At 46.6% G+C, this 17,448-nt stretch overlaps 1 protein-coding gene across 1 annotated transcript in view; it reads right to left on the reverse strand.

Moving 5' to 3' along the window:
• The window catches only part of Kcnj6 (potassium voltage-gated channel subfamily J member 6), a 233,405-nt gene that overhangs the window by 54,950 nt on the left and 161,007 nt on the right, over positions 1-17,448 (reverse strand). Inside the window, exon 3 of the mRNA XM_021209484.2 lies at positions 13,780-14,700. Within this exon, the coding sequence (XP_021065143.1) occupies positions 13,780-14,700 (921 nt within the window). The remainder of the gene's footprint in view (positions 1-13,779; positions 14,701-17,448) is intronic.

Here is a 17,448-nt window from a genome sequence, read left to right on the forward strand (position 1 = left end):
CCAGCTAAGTGTAGGGCCAGGTTGTCATCTAAGGGAGATTGTGCTGAAGGATAATGGGAGAAAAGAGGTGAAAATCATGAGTTTCATGGGTGGCAAGATGAGCAAATGAGACATTTAAACACGTACGCAGATCCATCTGTGGATTCATTCCTTCCTAAGAAGAGGCCCTAGGATGAGACATGTGACAGGAAACTCTGGTACCTTCCCTGTCCCCTTGGCCTGGGTTTCAAGTGGCCACTGTTGACGAGATGTCCCATTAAGCCTGGTCTAACCTGGTCTGACATTGGTCTAATCTGGTCTAACATTGGTCTAACCTGGTCTAACATTGGTCTAACCTGGTCTAACATTTGCTAGATTTTTTTTCATCCTACCTGATGCCACAGCACTCTATCTGCTTAAGTGACAGTGGCAAATGCTTTGCTTTGACAAGTGGGGACATAAAGTATCCGCAGTGAGTCTCTTCCACATTGGGGACAGATGAGTCCAGTCATGGTGAGGTATTTGCTAACCACATATTTTTTTTTTTTAAGATTTATTTATTGTTATACACTGTAGCTGACTTCAGACACACCAGAAGAGGGTATCAGAACTCATTATGGGTGGTTGTGAGCCACCATGTGGTTGCTGGGATTTGAACTCAGGACCTTTGGAAGAGCAGTCAGTGCTCTTACCCGCTGAGCCATCTCGCCAGCCCATTTGCTAACCACAAGCTGGAGTGCATCTGTGCCAGACGTCTGATGACAGTAGAGACTGGGGTGCTGCTGGGACTTACCGTGCTCTACTATGCTTGGGCTGGACTTGGTGACCTTACATATGATCCTGCCACATCTGTTGTGGGCCAGTGATTGTGGCCTCTTGTTCTTCCTAGCCTAAGAGTCAAGTATCACAAGCAAATACAGCCTTTATCGCCACGCTAGCCTTCTGAGTGCTACTTAATTTTGAGCAACATAACATTGGACTATTTTAGAATCAGTTTTTGTGATTCGCTCTCCTCAGTGTTTTGTGGGTTATTCTGTCATTATCCACAAACCTCCTGATATAAATATGTTACATAAAAATATTTGAGAAATTATAAAAGGAGAGGTATTTAATTAACGGGTATGTAATTAAAATCATCTAAGGATGACATTGTAACTGGGGAATCGCCACCACTATTATCACCACCATCAACATCACCACCATCACTATCACCACCATCCTTCTCCTCCCACAGAGGGCTCTGGCTGGTGTTCCACAGTGAAGTAGAAACCTCAGACAAGCTGAACTAGCCTGGCCTAAATTGATGGCCTCACCATTGTGCTTTCTGGCAAGGAGTCCAGACTTACAATTGATTTTTCCTACAATTGATTGTTCTTTTTTAACATTGGGTTTTTATTTCCTTCCCTGTGGTTTGTCAACCGGCTTCTTGGTTGCATTGTGGGTTGTACGTGGCATTACAGAGGCCACACTGGGTCAGGCTGGCCAGAGCATCTGCTGGTACAATCACCCAGGGCGATAATGTCAGATAGAACTGGAAGAAAAGGCCAGTGGACTGACTGCCTTTGTGTTACATTTTTAAGTTTATTCTTTAATTTTCTGTATGTCTGTGTGTGTGTGCACGTTGCTATGTGTGAGAGTTTGCATGCATGTGTGTGAGTGTATATATGAATGCATGAGTGTGTGTGTATGAGTGTACATATGAATGTGAATGTGTGCATGTGTATGTGTGAGTGTGTGTGCATGCATGGGAGTGTACATGTATGAGTGTGTGTACAAGAGTAAATGAGTGTGAGTGTGTGTGCATGAGTGTGTGAGTATGTTGGAGTGTGTGAGTGTGTATGAGTGTATGTATGAGTGAGTATGTGTGTGTGTATGAGTATGTGAGTATGTATGAGTATGTATGTGAATATGAGTGAGCATGAGTATGTGTATGAGTGTGTGTGTATGAGTATATGTGTGAGTATGTATGAGTGAATATATGAATGAGTGTGTGTGTGTGTGTGTATGAGTGTATATGTATGAGTGTGAGTATGTGTGCATGAGTGTGTGAGTTTGTGTGTGTGTATGAGTGAGTGTGGAGTTTAAAGAACAACCTTAGATGTTTCTCAGGATCCTGTCACCCATATTTTTGCAACAAGGTCTGCCACAGCCTGTAACTTGTCACTCTGGCCACTCAGCCCGGGGAGCCACCTGGCTCCACTTGCCAGCACTAGGGTCTCACACACACATGTTGCCATGCTTTTTAAAACATGGGTTCTTGGAGATCAATCCTGGGTCCTTGTGCTTCTAAGCACTTTACCCTCTATGCAGCCTTCCCAACCCTGGGTCATCCTGCCCGCATCCCTTGGTCAGGCCCAGTGAGCTTAGGGCACGGAAGTTCCTAGCTAAGAGAAAACCTAGCATCAGGCATGGTAGCTGGCTCAGTAATAAATTGCAGGTGGGTGGGAGGGGGATGGCCCTGAGGTCCGCTCTTGATTTACCACCTCAGTGGTCATTTTTGACCTCAACTCCTCATCCAAGAGCCAACCTTCCCTGTTTGTCAAGTGGGAATGGTCTTAAGCTTTCAGATTATCTTAAGGTCTGAAAAGAAACCACGGGAGACATCTATTGAAATAATCCATGGGCCAGTGAGCTGGCTCAGCAGGGAAAGTGTGCGCTGCCAAGCGTGGTGCCCTGGGTTTGATTCTCAGGATGAAGAGAATGCATAAGTTCTCCTTTGACTTCCACACATGAGCTATGATGTAGCATACGCATATGCTCAACATAAATAGATGTAAAAAATGGCAGCCAGTCGTTGCCAAGAGCATGACAGGGATGAGGGAAGGAGATTATGTAGAACTGCATGATTGCTCTTTACATAGATGAAGTGGTTAGTGTGTACCAGGTCCCATTTTATAATGGGCTTGTGTGATCCTGTGGGGAAAAAAACTATGGTAAAGTCAAGGAGTGCGATGTGCCCAGACACCAACGTGTAAGAGCGGAGACAGATTAACATCGGCTTGTTTGGTGTTAAAGTCTTCCCAGGGGAAGAACGGATTCACAGCAGGAAGAAGACATTCTGCAAGGATGCTAGCTGCAAACTCACTTCCTGGTGAGTCTGGCGCGCTTGGCGTATGCCACAGCCCACTGTCAAAGTGTCATCGTGACATTTTGTTTCAGGCAAGGCGGCTACATTTGCCATGGTAACCAACAACCAGGATCTCAGTTGCTCTGCTCAACAGGATGCCATTGCTCAGCTATGCTTCATGTCCTCGGTGGCTTGGCAAGGGGTCTGTTACACGGAGCCAGTCAAGGATTCAGACTGGCAGAGGGTTCACGGTGCCATGAGAACCCAAAGTGGGCAGGACTGTAACACACTGGCTTGTCAGCTTGTCAACAGGATGGCCAACACTTCTGCTTCAGTTGAGGGGATTACTGAGCCCTGCGGCCTCCGTTCAATAGGAACTGGAAAACACAATCCTGGATCCTCTGGTCTGGGATCTACATCCATCTGAGGGATGAGCTAAGGACCACTGTACATCTTAAATGATACCTCACAAAAAATTTCAACTTTATACACCATTTTCAAAACTCCAAGGAGATTTGTGGTGGATTAAATAATCAATCTCAGTTATTTTTTTCCAAATCCCCATGAGAAAATCCTATTGTCTCATTCTGCGGGTACCAGGACTTGTCACAAAACTTCTCCTGACTAATAAATTGAGAGCAGAAGTGAGGTGTTTTTTCATTTCTCTGCCTTCCCATGATGGGAGAATGGTGTGTCCTATGTGGGGACCGCTTCTTCACCCTGTATCTTTCAGTGAACAAGGGTGTAGACAGAGCTGCAGAGAACATGTTTTATGAATGAGAAACAAGCCTTTGCTGTTTAAAGCCCTTGGGTCTCTTTGTTACTGTAGCATAGCATAGTCAAAGCAGACTGATACAGTATCTTTATCGCTCTTTCATAGGAAAAAGTCATATTTGTTGTCTGTATTGGAGAATTAAGTATATACTTTATAGTAGAGGTTTATGGAATTCAAAATGTTTTGGTTAAGTTAATAGCACAAGGGTGACCCTTTCTAACAGGGGTATGGGAGATGTCTCAAAAATCTCATGGAACATTTAGAAGTGGGATGCAGAGAAGTGAGCCTCCATTCTCAGAGGCAGTTTGTCCTGTCTTCAGTGGCCTTAGAAGCTGAGGTTAATCTACATTCACGGCCACCTTTGGCAGGCATTGTAGTGATGAATGTTGCTATTTATGGGACTGCAGAATCCTTTCTGGCTGGCTCCAGTGTTCCTTATTATTTCAAATATCATCAGTTTATAATTCACGGTAGGTGACCAGGGCAGAGGCTACCTTGGCTTGTGGACAGGCACACATCAGTCAATATTTTTCACATTGACTCTTCAGAGCACCTTCAAAGGGGGTCATCTGACATTCCATCCAAGCTTCAAAGTCCCCGGAAACAATGGAGCCTCTCAGTGAGGCCTGGTCTTTCCCTCTGCCTCCCTACAATGCTCTGTTCTTTATTGCATTTCACTGTGTGGCCTATGAGAAGGAAATAATCTGCCCTGGTTTGAGTTTGTACCTAGGAAGGTCACGGGGCAGGGGGTGGGCAGCTTGCGGGCGGGGGGAAGCAGCATCACCATTCCCATTTTAGAGTTGAAGAAACTGAGGCAAGCCAGTGGATGATGTAATTGTGGGTTGAAATTGAAGAGGACACAGATGAGTAGGTCTATGGCTGAGGGATATTATTTTTGAGAAAGAAGCTGGGTAATTGACATAACAGACGGGATCATAAATGGATGCCAGGGCAGGGCTAACTGGAGAAACACTCCTGGCTGTTGAGCTGCTTGGCCAGAGTGTGCACATGTTGACACATACATAATTCGTGCTTTCCCCCATCGATCCTCTTCTGGGTGGTTAGAATTGTCAGGTTGAATTGCTTCCTTGGTAATCCGTTGTTACCACTCGGCGTTCATAGGAAATAATAAAACTCCCCTGACTTAAGGACGTGGTGATTAGAGCCACTGTGGTGTTTGACACCTGTCTCCAAGGGGAGATGCAGCTTGTTCTTCGTAAGATAAAAAAACACACCATCAGCATCTGGGTCTGAGCTGATGGGGCCTTGGGTTAGAGTCCACATCGTGTATATCATGTGACCATCACTAATAATCTCTGGGCATCTCTTTGTGGCTCTCTGCATGGTCCAATTGCAGAAAGAAGAGCAATAATATTCAAGTAAGGTGTTTTAGTAATGAAATGTTCTATCCAGTGGCTTAGTCTTTTCAGCCCGAGTCGTTAATCGTCAATCTTGGCTCCTAACTTTTTGAGTTTATGGGATTCTCTCGGTGCCCTCTGAGTTTGCCTTGTTTGCAATTGCACATGCGTGTCCCGATGCCCGTGTGCTTGCAGGTGTGCACAGGGGTCAGAGGTCAAGCCTGGGTGTTGTTTCTCAGGAGCCACCTCCTGTTCTTTTGTAGGCAGGGCCTCTCATTGGGATCGGCTGTTAGGCTGAGCTGGTTAGTTCCAGGAGCCTGCCTACCTCCTTCTGAGCTCTGGGATGAGGAGTGCGGGTGGCCACACCCGCCTTGGATGCTAGGGAGCCAGGTCAAGACCTCAAGCTCTTTGTGGACCAAGTCTTCTCCCCAGCCTGAGAAATATTGACAGAGGTCATGTTAGGAGGTGAGCAGGCATGAGTCTCCAGGGCCTCAGCCTCACACTGGGAGCTAGGCCACAGGCTCCCCAGCTGTTGAAGACCATAGGTTTTACTCTATGGGGTCTTATGGGGGCAGTGCCATTGGTTTATATATGGCCTAAGTCACTCCTTGGATAGCGGATACCAGTATCTTGGAAAGAAGTCTTTGGCAGAGGAGTTGAAACCGGCACTGAACAGACAGGCAGATTTCTCCAGGTATAGAAGTAAGATTCTGACATTTGTGATTTCCCCACTCTCTCTCTGTAGAGACGCTGTCTCTGCAGAGGTGTTCTACCCCAGAGTTTAGCGTTTCGGGTCTTACTGCTTAACTTTCCTCCCAGGTGAGGTCACTGGGCTTACAGCTCTGAAAAGAAAACAAAACCAAACTGCGAATCTGGGTATACTAGCTTGCCTAGGTTGGAGGAAGTACAGATTGTGAAAACAGAGGGAGGAACTAAGATCTGGACACTGTGGGGGCTGGGATGATCCAGCCTGGGAAGAGTGTATGAAATCAGCCCTCGGCTGTGTGATCCTTCAGACTCTGAGTCTCGTTTCCTTTCCCATCAGAGCAGACTAGCGTTTTTTGATTGCAGCAAATAAAAGCAGCTCATGGACCCAAGACCCAGCAGCATGGGGGTCTGTCTCCCAGGGTGTTCTCATAGACTTTGCTTAATTTCGATTTCAGAACTGCCCTGCAACAACACATCTTGCTTTAATATATGGTTGTTGCAAACCTCATCAGGGATTTTAAAGTGAATTGATTAAGTTGGGAAGCAACAAAGGAAACTTAAAGAGAAACCCAGGGAGAAAGGATACAAGTGTATCAATTGATCAATGCCTGAGGTTTCCACAATTAAATGTAGTTTTCTCTTCTGGGCTCATTTCTCTATAGAACCCTCATAAGCCATAGCACTGAGGATACCCAGAAATGATCTCAGAGGGCTCCCCATCAACATCAGCCCCTTGAGCCCGCTTCACCTCAGCCACATCATAGTATGGCACTTGGACCACCCCCCTTTCCTCATCCTTAAATCAAGGGCCAAGTGAAGATTTTTTTTCTCAGAAGCCCCGTGCTCTGTGGTGTGATTTGTGCCTAGAGTCTTTCTACATGAGCACACCATGAGTGGGTGGAGCAGCTTGTCCTCCCTCATCTCTGGAGCTTCCTGGCCTCCTTGGTAACATGAACAGTGATTTCTGTTGCCTGGTCTGCGTGCTGCTCTTTGGTACCCATGAGGAATTGTTTCTGGAGCTACCCATATCTACAGGTGCTTAAGTCCTCATAAATATATTAACATATAAACATATCTTGGTATAGAATTTGCATAGAATCTATACATATCTTCCCATATGTTAAATATTCTCTAGACTGCTTATAATAACTCCCATAATGTCAATGGCACAGGAATAGCATCTATACTGTATAGTGCGTTATGACGTCAAGAAGTCGCCTCTGCCTGTTTAGAACAGATGTGTTTTTTTTCCTCAAATATTTTTAGACACTATGTATTGACTCTTTAAATGCAGGATCTGCAGACACAGAAGGACTGACATGGGATGGTATATAGTCAGCACCTCCCTGGGCTCCATTTTCTCCAGTTTTCTATGCAGTGTTTGAATCTTTTGTGAGTTCTCTTTGCTGGGGAAAACTTCTAGGGAAGAAACAAAAATCACAGATGGAAAAAAATATAAAAGCCTGAAGGGCTGAGAAAAGAGCTTCCCTAACTGTACTTAGTTAACTTGTGTGTGTGTGTGTGTGTGTGCATGTGCATGCACACATACACGTGTATGTATATCTGTGTGTGTGCATATGCATGTTTGTGTGCATCTATATGTGTATGTCTGTATGTGTTTGTGAATGTGTGCATGAGCGTGAGTGTGCCTGTGTGTATCTGTATGTTTGTGTGTATATTTGCCCAAGTGTGTGAGAGTGTGTGTGCACGTGGGCAAGAGTGTTGCATCTGGATTCATGGCACAGGGTAGGACAGCTTGTCCTCATCTCCTGTCTCAGCTCTGTTGTTTCTCTGCGTATACATTAGACTAGCTGGTCCCTGAGATCTGTGGGGTGCTCCTCTCCTCGAGTTCTGGGATTAATGATGCAATACCATTACACTCAGCTTTATGTGTGTTCCAAAGATGAGAACTCAGGTCTACACGCCTGTGTGAAAGCGCTCTCCCCTGGGCCACGACCCCAGTGCTCTTGGTTCTATTTAAAGAGACCTGTCCCAGGGAGATCAAGGTGTCTGCTACCAAGCTTGATGACCTGAGTCCTATCCTCTGGAGCCCATGTGGTGGGAGGAGAGAACTAACTCCCATGAGTGTTCTATCTCTACACCTATGCTTCGGCATGTACACTGCCCCTCCTAATTGAGGCAATCAGCCATCAATCAATCAATCAGCCAACCAACCAACCAACCAAGCAACCAAGCAAAGCACCCTGCATTTATCTTTTGAAAGATGAAGCGTCCTTACCTTCTGTAGAAAAGGACTGAGACGTTTATAGCTAAAGCCCTGTAGTGCGGGAGAGTATTAGGGTGTAACGTGCTTGGCCCTGAACTGAGACGTTTATAGCTAAAAGCCCTGTAGTGCGGGAGAGTATTAGGATGTAACGTGCTTGGCCCTGAACTGACAGTTATCAGACACAGGTGGCAGGCACCCATGGAGTTGTGAGACCAGTCGGCTCAGTTCTCTGTCAGTCGTACAGTTTTCAAGATAAAGCGAGTGTAAAGCCCCAGCCCAACAAGGCTCAGAGCAGGATTGTGCCGCCGAGGCATGCGTTCAGGGTGTTGGGCCAGGCTGCCTGTCATAGCTGCATAATCACTGAGGGTAAATATGGAAGTTCAATCAGAAAGGCTACAGAGAGGCATTGGTTGGCCCTGAGCCCAGCACTGCGTGGCTGTCATCTCGCTGTGAGGCCCATTTGCCCTCTATAAATAACAGTCTGTATGAATGCCCCACTATTTTAACGCACATTTGCCACAGCTGCTGAGCGTGTTTGTTTACGTAGCTAAGAAACCTTCTGTAAACACCACTACCTCAAAATTGCCCATGCGTCGGGGACATAAAGGGCCCTTCAAAAATATATTTGCAGATGACACACAGCCAGCTCTGGGGTGTCTGGGTGGCTGATGCCAGAATTTTCCAGGGTTTGATTTATGTTCAAAAATAGACTCACATGACTGGAAGGTTCTTGGGAGGTTGCGTCTAACTCCACCCCCCGGACTGCAGGCAGGGCCAGGATATAACGGCCCTTGGAGAATGTGTGCCTGTCCTTTACTGGTGTTGGTCCAACTATGATGGGATCCCTTCATAGCATAGGACAGACAAGGCTTGCTTTCTGCCTCCAAGGGGCTCTCTCTCTTTCTCTCTCTCAACAGGGTCTCCTGTATGCTATTTTGTCCTGGGACTCACCACATAGCTTTGGATGACCTTGAACTTCTGATCTTTCTGCCTCTGCTGCAGGAGTGTTGGGATTACGGGCATGTATCACCACACCCAGTTATATATGGCGGCGTTGGGGGTCTAGTTCAGAGTCTCTAGTGTGATAGGCCAGCAGGCTGCAACCCATGCCCCTTGGGTTCATTTTCTACAATGGAACTGGAGTCTGTAGTGCACCTGGTTTTGGGACATGGGGTTCCCACAGAGTAATCGCTGCCTGTCCCACTAGCTGAGTTCCCAGCAGACCCCTGGCCTTGGTGCTTGGGTCTCTGTAAGACATCTCAGGTCTCTAGAATATGCCGTTGTTAAGGTTGCCAGGAGCACAGTGTGTGTGTGATAGGGCCTGCTGATGTCCAAGTGCAGAGAATAAAAGACTGAAGTGCTCTGCCACAAACAGGACACCCCCTGCCCTATGCCTGCTTCCGCAGGTTCAGAACTTTCTGGAAGAGGGAGTAGAAAGTTTGTGGGAGCCAGTGGTCAGGGAGGAGAGCTGTGAAACAATGTCTCCTGGTCGTGACAGCACTCAGGAACTCACAGAGGCTGTGGCACAAAAGGTGCACAGGATCTAGGCCAGTCAACAGTCCAGCGTGGAGGGGACGGGTCCAGCGCGGAGGGGGCGGGGCTCACAGGCCCTTCTCCAGTTGGAGGAGGTTGTGGTGGGGAGTGATCCGGATTTGGTGGGTGGAGAATGGGCATTGGCTACGATCGAGATATATTGTATACACGTGTGAAATTCCAAGGGAAATTCCAAGGGAAATTAATATAGATCCTGGACACAGTTGCTCACGGTCAGTGGAAACAGGCTTTTTATAACTTTTTCAAAATTATTATTTTATGTGCATGGGTCTATAGACCACATGCATGCAGTGTACTTGGAGGCCAGAAGAGGGCACTGGATCCCCTGCAACCACAGTTACAGGTGGTTATGAGCCACTATCTCAGTGGGTGTTGAGAACTGAACTTGGGTCCTCTGGAAGAGCATCCAGTTCTCTTAACCACTGAGCCATCTCTCTGGCCCAGGGCAGACAGTTTTGAGAGAAGTCTTGAGCTCTTGGGAAGCTGTTCTGGGCCAGTATACCGTGGCCCCTGACTTCCAGCCCTGCACTCCAGTGAATAATTGGAACCCTCTTAATCCCTTTTCCCAAGGTTCACACAGTTTTCTTTTTCTGTGGCTTTGAGACATTGAGGTGTTTTTTTTTTTCTTCCTTTAAAATTTTCCTTCCTTTTATTGCCTGTAATCCCAATTGTGGTTTTCATTTTCAAAGATCGTGTCCTGCAAAAGTTATGTGTATGTGGGAAGGGGAACTGAACTGTATGAAACCCCTGTGGAAAGGTCCAAAACATATCCAGCTCCCAAATGTCCCTGGAATATTCTTTTTTTTTTTTTTTTTTAAGGATTTATTTATTTTATTTATGTATGTGAATATATGTGAATCCACTGTTGCTCTCTTCAGACACACCAGTAGAGGGTATCAGATCCCATTACAGATGGTTGTGAGCCACCATGTGGTTGCTGGGAATTGAACTCAGGACCTCTGGAAGAGCAGTCAGTGCTCTTAACCACTGAGCCATCTCTCCAGCCCCGTCCCTGGAATATTCTTAAAGACCTTTTCTCTACAAACCATATTAGGAAAATATGCATGTGCATATATATTATACACACACATATAAATATGTGTGTATATATATATATACATACATATATATTTAAAATATATTAAAATACATACTTAAAAAAATCAATACCCGTTGTCTTTTCTCATGAGCAGTAGAGGTTTGATTTTCTTTGCTGGCAACTTCCCAGGTAAGAACCCTCAGAAAGACGAGCATGCTCTTAGGCAAATATCACTGTTAATTATCATAAAGAGGATGTTTCTCACTGCGGATAGTCTTGTTCCACAGAAGCTGTCATCAGAAAGACAAGGCCTACCCCAGGGACAGTGCACACATGATTTCCCTGCTCAGATTCATTTATGTTTGGAGGCTGGGCTTTGGCTGGAGGGAGGGCAGAGTGTGGCTGCTGCTGTTGGAGTTGCACTGGGAGCCAGGGGTACGGATTCCTGTGTGCACAGGTCAGAAATGGGAAGATTCACCTACCAACCATCCTCAAGTCCTGTCCAGTGGGAAGGAACCTCGGTGAGGGCCAGCACGCACTGTGGGAGGCTCTGTCTCCACAGACACCACTAGGCGGATGGATTCCAAGTCCCTGTGCTCCCCCCCCCCCAGGGTGCAGACCAGCTTGCTACTCTGCTGGACAGTGACAGGGTTCTCTATCTCAAAGGGGCACCTTCCCCTCCCTTTCCCAACTGTCCTCTTTCTCATCTTCCTCTCCTACTTCATTCTCTTCCTCTTCTCTCATCTTCTCCCCTCCCTCTCCCCCTCTCCTCCCCTCCCCCTTCTCTCCTCTCCCTCCCTCCCCTCCTTCTCTCCCCTCCTCCACCTCCTCTCTCATCTGTTCCTTCTCCCTTCCCCTCCTCTCTCCTTCTTTCCCCTTCCTCTCCCTCTCCTCTTCTTCCTCCTTTCCCTCTTCTCTCTCTCCCCTCCCCTTTCTCCTCCCCCCCTCCCCTCTGCTTTAGTCAATCATTACCCCAGGAGAACATAAAAAATGCAGGCCAATGTTCCTATACAAAATCCAGACTGAAGCCTTTTAGGAACTCAGAGCTTGTGAGTCAGAAGTAAGCAATATTCTTTCCTTTCCCAGCGCTGGCTGGAGCTGCTCCCCCCAGAGAGAGTTCCCTTTCCACTCCCTTTCCATGCTGACCGTCCAGGCCCGTGCCTAGCTCCAGAGCAGGTGTGAGACAAGCATACATCTGTCTCTCATATCCAGAGGGCATCGATGCCAGGGCTCCCCAAAGGCACCCAGATCCTCAAATTCATAAGTCCCTCTTATAAAACAGTTGTGTTTGCGTAGACACTACACTCATCCACACACTTCAGGTCATCTTTAGATTGCTTATAATACAACATCACGTAAACATTTATACTTATAAAACAACGTTACGTAAACATTTATACTTATAATACAACGTTACATAAACATTTATACCGTATTGTTTAGGGAATGATGGCATTCAATACCAGATGCTTCTTGTTTTTATTTTCCTGAGACAGGGTTTCTCTGGGTAGCCCTGGCTGTCCTGGAACTTTCTCTGTAGACCAGGCTGGCTCTTCAAAATCACAGAGATCTGCCTGCCTCTGCTCCCTGAGTGCCGAGATTAAGTGTGTACCACTACTGCCTGGCATCAATACCACATTTGTCTAAAATGTCCTGAACCCATGGTTGGTAGAATCCATGAATATGGGCTATTTAGATATAGAGGGCCAACTGCACATTCTTATTCTTTAAAATTCTGTTTCTTCTGTGGAAAGGGAAGTCCTGGACCACTGAGACTCACATTTTCAGTTTGCTGAACTTTAAATATTTATTGGAGAAGTTGTTTCTTCCCCATAAGAACGACTTGGTAGGAGGTGTGACTTTGCTTTCTGTTGGTACAGAGGACAGGGGGACAGAAGCACAGGACCAGGGACTTCCCTTTGGAAAAGGATACCAGATTAATGATGAACTGAGCCAACCCATAGAGAATTCATTTTCCCAGGACACAGACTAACCTAGAGCTTTGGGCTGGGGGCTTCTGACTCGGAACTAGCGAATGGGGTTGGATTTTGATTCTTTCTGAGAGGTCTGTAGCTCCGTTCGAGGCTTCTGACTATTTTGAAGAATACTACCAATGAATGTGGGAGGACGGACTTTGTTCTCAGAATGTGGAGCACACGTGTAGTTTACATGTGACAAAGACAAGGAAAGAGCCATTTCCCAAGCCCCGAGAGCATTTTACATGTCACATGTCTTCTGACAAGCTCATGACTAGTGTTGCCACCAGAAAGGTTCATAGGATCCCAAGAAACAAACCTTTAGCCCCTTTCCCTTTCTACTGCAAAGGGAATGTCTGCTAAGGGCTGGGAGGTTCAGTGTAGAGAGACACTTAACACAAGAAAAAAAAAAAAAAAGAACACTTCTTCAGGGCTTATGAAAGATAGCCAAAGAAGGGGCAAAAATAGCAGTCTTATTAAGGCTTTTTTTTTTTCACTTTTTTTTTTTTTGAAAGGTTTAACTCCCGTTTGGCTTGATAACAAACAGCTACAAATATTTAAATGAGAAATGCTCTAGAATCATTCAAAATAAGCCTCAGACACAGATCAAAATCTAATTTCATTAAGTATTTGGAAGTTTAACATGCATTAACAATTCACCATTAATTTGCCTTCTAAACAGCTTTAAAGAAGGTGAATGGGCAGCTGGAGAGATGGCCCAGCAGTTTAGAGCACTAGCTGCTCTTGCAGAGGACTCTGGTTCAGTTTCTCAGATCCTACTGTGCCTCAGCTGTTTTGTTACTCCAGTTATAGGGAATATGGTGCCCTCTTCTGGCCCCCATGGGCACCAGGCATGAAAGCGGCGCACATACATACATACATACATACATACATACATGCAGGCAAAACTCTTCTACACAAAAAACCAACAACCACACCACCAGCCAAGTCTTAAATTTAGGAAAATTGAAAAGCAAAATGGTTAGACATCCCAGAGCATGTTTAAGGTGGGAAGACAGGCAGACACAGTATTCACACCTGAGGGTCTCAGCTGAATGCATTTCTCACAGAAAACCCGGGGCAAAACCCATCTTACCTGTGGCTTCCACCATTCCCTCCAGGATGACCACAATCTCCAGTTCCTCTTTAGGCAGCTGGGCTTTGGAGATCTCCCAAAAGGGACTCTGTTGGTTAATTTCATGGCTAATAATCAATGGTGACACTAGAAAGAGCCGGTCATCACCCGTGTAGTACCCTACGTTGATATCCGTCTGGTTGAGGGGAATAAACTCCCCCTCTGAAGTCTGCTTGGACTTGATCAACTTGGCTCTGATGGAGGCTTCCACAATGTGAGAATTCCTCAAGTCCCCCACGCGGAACATCAAGCATAGTTTCCCATCCCGCATGGAGATCACTGCATGGGTGGAAAAGACCAGGGTCTCTGCCCTCTTCTTGGGTTGGGATATTTTCACAAACATACATCCTACCATGAAGGCGTTGACAATGGACCCCAACACAGACTGGATTAAGAGGAGAATAATCCCCTCAGGGCACTTGTCCGTGATGACCCGGTAGCCATAACCAATGGTGGTTTCTGTCTCTATGGAGAATAAAAAAGCAGAGACAAACCCGTTGAGGTTGGTGACACAGGGAGTCCACGAGGGGTCCTCTATGTGGTCCATATCTCCCCGGATGTATGCGATCAGCCACCAGATCATCCCAAAGAAAAGCCACGTCACTGTGTAGACCATGACAAAGATCAACAGATTGAATCTCCACTTTAGGTCCACCAGGGTGGTGAAGATGTCCGTCAGGTATCGGTATGTCTCCCGCACGTTGCCATGGTGCACGTTGCACTTCCCATCCTTCCTTACATACCTCTGGATTTTCCTTTTGGTCCTGTCTCGGCTGATGTGTCTCGGCAAGTCGTCCCTGGCCTGCTTAGGCAACTTTGGCTGGTGAATGGCCACTGGGCTTTCCACGTCCTGGTCCATGGAATCACCTTCCAGGACGTTAGCTGTCAGTTTGAAGGGGGAAAAAAAAGAGTCCAAATGAGATGTTGGGTGTTTGTTTGTTTGTTTGTTTGTTTTTCAGGTAATGGAATCAAACTCTTAGTCTATGGCAGGAAACCCAGTATCAATTTTGCACTGATAAACTAGGTTAACAGAGCCAATCTCAATTGGCAACATCTGGACAGATCCTCAGTTGACTCTGGTCACTGAGGTCTAGCACGTGCAAGTCTTTTGCCATCTAGCTCACCAGGATGAAGCTCAGATCTGTGGCATTAACCCCCTGTCACTCTGTACCTGTTCTTGCGGAGGAACACCTCTGTTTCCTGACTGTATCTGAGGGCATGGGAGAGGCTGCAGGCTCTTTACAGAGGAACTTTGGGATTCAAGAAGTTCTGGCTGTACCACTCATGCATGTATGAATGTCCACCTGCTGTTATGAACTGAGCAGTGATGTCCCCAAACACACAGGTGAAGCCTGAATGTTCAGCATAAATGTCTTCGGGGATTGAACCTTTTGATGGTAGTTTATCTTGCCAACTTGGCTAGATTTAGAATTACCATGTAAACGCATCTCTAAGAATGTTTCCAGAAAGATTCAACGGAGGAGCAGAGGTCTGCTCTGGAGGTGAGCACCATGCTCCTCAACTGGGACACATTGCATAAACAGAGGGACGGAACTAGCAAGCAAAGTGTGGCCATTCATCTCCCTCTGCTGAGTGGGGTACAGTGTCATTGACCAGGCTCCTGCGGCCAGGCCTCAAAACTCTCAGCCAAAAGAAACTGCATTCTTCAAGCTGCTTTCTCTAAGTGTTCGGTCATAGCAATGAGAGAAGTTATGAGTACAAGCTTCAAGGAGATAATTACAGGCTGAGCTGGGCCTAAGCTAATACAACCCATGCCCTTAAGAAGAGGAGACACCAGGATACACATGAACAAGAAGAGGTCATACAGAGTGAAAGACACTATCTAAGACAAAAAGACAGACAGGTGTACACACACACACACACACACACACACACACANAGAGAGAGAGAGAGAGAGAGAGAGAGAGAGAGAGAGAGAGAGAGAGAGAGAGAGAGAGCTTGACCTTGGGCTTCCAGTCTCCAAGGCAGAATGGTAAGGCCATGAATATCTGTTGTCTGTTACAGCAGCTTGATCTGGCAAATCCATTGCCCAAACGCACAGCTTCCATTTCTCATGAGGTCATTACAAGGGGAAATGAAACCTCACAGGTGACAGAGGCCTACATGGTCTACCCTTAAACATACTTTTTGCAGTAAATTGCTTTATTAATCTCTATGTCCAGGGCAGGCATTCTGAGCAAGTTCTTTATGTACTGTTCAAACTTCAGGGCTTAAACATTTTCCTGGATTTTGTGGGTAAGGATGCGTGTCTCATGCTTCAACGGTTGATCCAATGCCAAGGTTAAAAAAGAAGCGTGGAGAAACGTTCTCTCTCTGTGTATTCACACGTTTGGTTCGCTCTTTGCCTCAGCTCTGAGCATCTGTACTTTGGCATGTGGAGTTATTTCTTTCTGACGGCCTTCTTGAGGAATGTACCAGTTGGCAATGCATTAGGAGAGCTCTCTCCGTGGCGGAGTGCAGAGGGAATTTTAGAATGGACTCTGCTATTAAATGCACAGAAGCCTTTAATGTCTGCAGTGGCTTGTTTAGCCAGTGATTCTGGAGCTGCTGAAAGTTTTATGAGCAGCCTCTTCCCCAGGTTTTCACTATGGCCCTTCAGTTGAGCTAGGTATTTGCTAGTTGTGGCTGAGTTTTCCTCTCGGGTCAGGAGGAGGAAGTGAGCGCTGGTGAGAAACCGTCACCCACCTGAGTAAGTAAGTAGCCAGGGCTGGGACTTACTTGAGTGGTACCCACTTAGGGATCAGCCTTGCTTGTGGTTGGTTTGTTGGTTAGCCCCCTTTAAAATCATGGATCGGCTTTCAATTTCTATCCAAGGGAGCACCAGGTCTGTGGAGCCGACTGGGTGATTTGATAGCTTTGTCCTTTAGATCATCGGCTTCAATGGCCCTTCAGCTTTAAACAGGAAAATTTGCCCCCACCCCAACTGGTACAGGCGCCGGGGTGGAGGAGCAGGGAGGCCCACAGCTGGTTGAGGGATATGGGTGGAGGGTCTCCTCCAGCCCCCTGCCAAGAGGGATGCTTTGGGTCCTGGAGGATTTCCCCTGAGCTCTTACTGTTCACCCTCCCTCAGTGGCCTCTAAATAGGATTCTATGTGGTTGACCACTGAGATCAAACTGTGGCAGTCTGGGAAGGCTTTTTCTGCAAGCTCGCAGAGACCTCAGGAGGCCTGAAGCATACTGAGGTCGGGACTACTGGCAGGCATAAATACATGGCCGCTCTGAGCCTTTACCTGGGGAGCACATTCCCATCCTCTTTGTATTCAAGGCTCAGGAAGGGAGATATCTCAGCAAGACAGCCAAAGGCAGACAGGCTCTGGGTCTTCAATTGTTACCTTCTGATTTCAAAGACTTATCCCATCATTGTGACAAGACAACCGACAAAAGCGCTCTCCAGGGAGGAAGGGGTTAACCTTGGCTCACAGTTTGAGCTTGAGCCTGTCCCAGTGTAGGAGGGCACAGCAGCAGAAGCTGGTGACAGTGACACTGGTTACACCTTCTGTCTTAGGAAGTTGATGAGGGCTCATGTCTTTCTCCCTGTATGGAGTCTCATGTTGTCAGCTTTCTCTTTGTATGGAGTCTCATGTTGTCAGCTTTCTCTTTGTATGGAGT

Source organism: Mus pahari, chromosome 12, assembly GCF_900095145.1.
Source record: "Mus pahari chromosome 12, PAHARI_EIJ_v1.1, whole genome shotgun sequence".
Classification (NCBI taxonomy): Eukaryota; Metazoa; Chordata; class Mammalia; order Rodentia; family Muridae; genus Mus; species Mus pahari.